This window comes from Phytophthora parasitica (genome assembly GCF_000247585.1).
Source record: "Phytophthora parasitica INRA-310 unplaced genomic scaffold supercont2.32, whole genome shotgun sequence".
Classification (NCBI taxonomy): domain Eukaryota; phylum Oomycota; class Peronosporomycetes; order Peronosporales; family Peronosporaceae; genus Phytophthora; species Phytophthora nicotianae.
Window position 1 is genome coordinate 460,501 of NW_008649018.1, and position 4,801 is coordinate 465,301.

General features: G+C 49.1%; 1 protein-coding gene across 1 annotated transcript; it reads right to left on the bottom strand.

The window, feature by feature from the left end:
* Window positions 1-82: 82 nt before the first annotated feature.
* PPTG_13379 (hypothetical protein) lies at window positions 83-4,093 on the bottom strand. Its single transcript, XM_008909004.1, has 3 exons — window positions 1,814-4,093; window positions 689-1,751; window positions 83-612 (listed from the first exon to the last, which is right to left on the bottom strand). Exons 1-3 carry the CDS (start codon window positions 3,947-3,949, stop codon window positions 260-262), a joined length of 3,552 nt encoding a protein of 1,183 aa, XP_008907252.1. The 5' UTR covers window positions 3,950-4,093; the 3' UTR covers window positions 83-259.
* Between the last annotated feature and the right edge of the window lie 708 nt (window positions 4,094-4,801).

Below are 4,801 nucleotides of genomic sequence, written 5' to 3' on the forward strand. Positions count from 1 at the left end.
TGCCGTCTGCAACGCAGGTGAATGACGTGGGGGAGGATGAACGTGTAGATAATGTGGCGTCCAGCGACGAAGATGGGGGAATACTGGAGCGGTTGACACCAAAGATTCCTGACAATGGGAAGCAAAATGAGTCAAGGTAAATGAGTAGTAAACGCATTCATGTAATCAATGCAGCGTGACATTGACTTCAAGTCGTGTCACTGCTTCGTTCAGACGTGTCCTGCTATTCTTTTCAGTATCGTCGTCATCACGAGTTGTTTTACCGAGCGCGCGACTTAGGGACCGTACGGGTTACTGTGGAGACGCCATCAACAAACTTGGTCCGGAAGACGACGTTGGCGTTGTTGAACATTCCCTCCTTGAGCGAAACGACGATGAACTGCGAGTGCGAGAAGTGTGACCGGATCATCTGGCCGATATTCTGCGTGTGCGAAAGATCCAGAGCGGCATCCACTTCGTCCAGAATATACATTGGCGCAGGCTTGAACAGCAAGAGCGATAGAATGAGCGATAACGCAAGCAGTGAGCGTTGACCACCACTCAACTCTGTTAAACTCTCTTTCCACACGCCGCCAAACGATACGCGCACCTGAAGTCCATCAAGAATAGTTCCTACATAACAAGATAGACGTCATCATATGAGCATCAGCATCCAAGTTCCAGCAGTAGAATACACACAACACCTTACCGTTTGTAGGAGGGTCCAGCTTTGCGTGCGTTCCAGGCAACAGCGTCCCAAAAATGGAGCCAAAGTCCTTGTTTACCTTCACCCATGTCGTCTGCAGGGCCTCGTTCTTCTTTGCGTCCAGCTCCTTGATGACCGAAGTGATCTTTTCCTTATCATTCTCGATAATGTGTCGCTTATTCATCAAACCCTGGTACTCCTGTTCGGCCTTCTCGATCATGCCCATGACCTTTTTGTTAATCTTCTTGGACAGAGCACCCTGCGTTTCCTTCAGCTCCAGCAGACGGCGATTGGCAGTGGATGGATCCCTTCGCTGGAAGTCATAGTCCGTGTGTTCGCGGCCGAAGAATTCCTTCTCAGTCTCGATCCACGGGTGTGCCTTCTCCAATTTCTTCACCATCATCTTGGCGTCGCCTTCGTCCTTGGCCATCCGGGAAATTTTGTGCTCTGCCTTCTTGCGTTCAATCTCAAGATCGCTCTTCTTTTTGGAGAGAGCGCTTTGACGAGCCGCAAGCTCCTTAAGCTGTTGATCACACAGACTCAGATTGCTCCTTCGTTCCTCCAGCTTCTGCGAGGCCTGCTCATAGGTATTCTGGATTTCAGCGAGCTTATCCTCGACCTTCTTCTCCTCTTTGCGGAGCGCAGCAAGCTCCTTCTGGATGCCAGTAACGCTTTCATTATTGCCCGCAAGCTCCTGCTCAGCCGATTCCGACTCCAAAACCAGCTCAGAGAGTTCCTGCTGCGCATTCTTGAGGTGCACTCCAACCTTTTGGGTCTCCTTCTTGGCCTCTGCAAATCGCTTCTCCAATACGCCGATCTTAGATTGACGCGACTCCTTTAAGTTAGCGATGTCGGCATCCAAGCTCTTGACTTCCTTGGCCAGGTGGACAACAGCCTCCTTCTTTGTAATCAGCAATTCTTTATCCTGAGCGTACTGCTCTTCTGAAGCTGCAACGTCACGTTCTAACTGCGCAAATACACTGTCAGCGATACGCTCATCCAGCAAGCGCAGCTCGTGCTCCTTCAACTCGATCTGGTGCTTCAACTGACGGAAGTGGCCAGAATCCTATCCAAACGAACACAAGTTAGCAAGCATAGAAGCACAAGAGTAGATCAATGTAAGCGTACCTGTTTCATGTCATCCAGGGCACGAGAACAATCCTGGTATTCACGGCGCATGTCACTGAGCTCGCGTGTGCGATTGATCAATTGATGAAGCTTCAAGAGGATTGGAGTGCCGCTGGACGGCGCAGAACCTCCTTGAAGCGTACCAGCCGGGTCATATGAATCGCCATCAAGAGTCACCGTCCTGACCTTGATATCTCTGTGGAAAGTGACATTCTTGGCAAGCTCGCTAGTTTCGCAGATAATCGAAGAGCCGAATGCGTACTCCATCGCTGGCAGAAGTTCCGGTTTAAAGTGAATCAATTCCATGGCTTCCCACACCTTTCCACCTTGTTGCTGAGCCACCTGCCGAGCCTTATCCATCTTGCGACGATCCACCGTCTTACGTGAAATGCGGTTGAGTGGAATGATAGTGACGCGGTTCATGAGACGTCCGAACTTGAGAATATCCTTTGCCGTCTTCTCGTTGTCCACCACAATCTGGTAGAGCTTTCCACCTGCGGCAATTTCCAGAGCAAGTGCAGACCACTCGTGTTTCGTCTCGAGCAGATTAGCCAGTACACCCATCACGCTCTCTCGCTTGAAATTGCGGTAAGGATCCGTGTACTTGAAATCCAATCGGGACGACAGCCCCGATGAGATCTCGTCCACTTCTCTCTCAGCTCGCATCATCTGATCTTGCAGTCCTCGAACGCGGTCGTGAAGCTTACGTTCTTCGTCGGGGTTGAAGCTACTGGTGAGCTGGTCCACCTCGCGCTGCATGTGCTCCAGTTCACTAATTTTATGCTTACGCTCTTCGTCCATGCTGCGGTTGTTCATGCTTGTCTGCTCAATCTCCCGACGCTTGTGCTTGATGGTCTCCTCCATGTGCTTCAGTTTCAGGTTAATCTGTTTGATGGCAGTGTTGTTCTCCTGTAATTCACGCTGCTTCGACGCAAGACGCTCCGATAACGACTCGTCGCTGTCTCCGCTCTGCTCCATACCAGCGTTTAGCGCTTGAATTTGCCGTTGGTAGTCACTAGCCTCCGCTTCCTTGGCATTGTAGGTCTCTTCCACCTGGTTCACCTTCTTCTTGGCCTTCTCAATCTCCTTTGCGAGCTTGGCCATAGCTTGCTCAGTCTCTGCTTGCTGCTCGTTCATGCCAACTTCCGCGTTCACCTGCTGCTCAATGGAAGCCTTGCAATGTTTCAACTTGGTCGTGAATTTAACCACCTCCTTGCCGATCTTCTCGACATTGTCTTTGAGCTGCTGAAACTCTTTGCCCATCTCCTTCTCTCTCTGTTCCTGTAACGCTTCAATCTCATCCTCAACCTGCTCGATCTCCTGTTCAATCTGCGCTTCCTGCTCTTTCGCGGTACGTTGGGCTTGCTGCATCTTTTCGACGTGCTGCGCCGTGTTAGTCAGCGCCTCTTGAGCCTTCTGGTAGTCGTGAGCAACGCAGAATCTCTGCAGTCGCTCCATCTCCGTATTGTTGGCCGCCCACTTCAAGTAGTGGGTCTTCTCAGCTCGAAGTTTCTCGAGTGTGGGCGTGATCTCATTGGCTAGAATGCTGTTGATCTCGTCCACCTTCTTCTCCTTTTTGGTCATGGTTTTCAGCGCTGCAAGCTTCTTGTTCTCGTACATTCTGGTACCGGCAGCTTCCTCGATCATACCGAGAATCTCAGGAGGCTTCATGTTAAGCACCTTGGTGATGCGGCCCTGCATGATGAGAAAGTGCGGGTTGTTGACGTTGAGCTGCACTGAGTGGAAGAGGTTCTGTACTTGGCTCACTTGGGCTGTGTGGCCGTTGATCAGGTATTTGTTCCTGCCGCCGATCACGACCTGCCGGGCCACTGAGATCTGCTCATACTGCTCGTAGCCCACGGGCGAGGCCTTGGCGTCCTGGTTGTTGAACACGATGGTGACGCTGGCTTTGGTCACACCTGCCTGGCCCTGTTTGTACACGAGCTCCTGCAGGTTGTTGGCGCGCACTTGGGACAGATTGGTGATGCCCAGCACGAAGCAGATGGCGTCCAGCACGTTCGACTTGCCGCTACCATTGAGACCCGTGATGGCGTTGAAGCGAGGGTCGAAGCCGCTCACGACTGTGCGCGTCGCGTACGACTTGAAGCCGTCCAGGATGATCTCCTCGATGTGCATGGCCGACGTGAAGCTTGGCTCAACTTGGCTTCCCTTCCTTCTGGCGGCGATGACCAGAGTGCGCGCGCAATTTGAACAAAACAGTGAAATACCACAATATGGTTTGCTCAGTTTTGTTTATTCTGTAATAAGTTTTAATAAATGTGCTTATTACACAATGTAGTCATTGGTATCCTTTATATTATTCAATATAGTCATTTACTTTATATTACTAATGCCGTGCTACGCCCGGGAAGGTCTAGATATTTGGATACTTAATATCTAGTATTTTAATATTTGTCGATACTATTGAAGAACATACCGTAACAGCGCCAAAAAAAAAATGAAACTCGTTAAAGTATTTTTTTTAAAGAAACAAACTATTTTTTCTTTTAAAAAATCTTTAATGCACATTCAAAAAAGTGTTTTTTTTAATTTTGAAGTGCTAAAATACTTTTTTTTTTTTTCAAAACGTCTTCATTTCAAAAGCTTTTTTTTTAAAATGGAAAACACCAAAAGTTCATTTTAAAAAAATGTTTTCAGCGAAAACTAAACCCTGAAAATCTGATCATTCTTGGTTCGTTTTAGCAATAATGCTGCGGCGGAGCAGGCCATAGATATGGAAAAGGGAAGGAGTCGGTCCGAAAGAGGAGGTTATATCACCGCCTATCATCAACACTCCCCATGAATGTGCTGAGAGCATGCTGCCAAAAGGTGAGACCCAAACCAAGATCTTAGAAGGAACCGACAGCGTAGGTGCGCAACCTGGATCAAAGAAGGAGTGCTTGGAACCGACCATCGTCAGCGCTCATAACGAATATGCTGGGGGCATGCTACCAAAACCGAAAAGCAAGAACAAGACTTCAAAAAAAA

What these genes read in the sequence shown, in the direction of transcription:
- PPTG_13379 (XM_008909004.1), bottom strand. Translation starts at nt 3,949, where the DNA reads ATGCACATCGAGGAGATCATCCTGGACGGCTTCAAGTCGTACGCGACG. An exon ending in CCCTGGATGACATGAAACAG is followed by an intron (nt 1,752 to 1,813) that starts GTACGCTTACAT and finishes TCGTTTGGATAG; the next exon opens with GATTCTGGCCACTTCCGTCA. An exon ending in GCTGGACCCTCCTACAAACG is followed by an intron (nt 613 to 688) that starts GTAAGGTGTTGT and finishes CTTGTTATGTAG; the next exon opens with GAACTATTCTTGATGGACTT.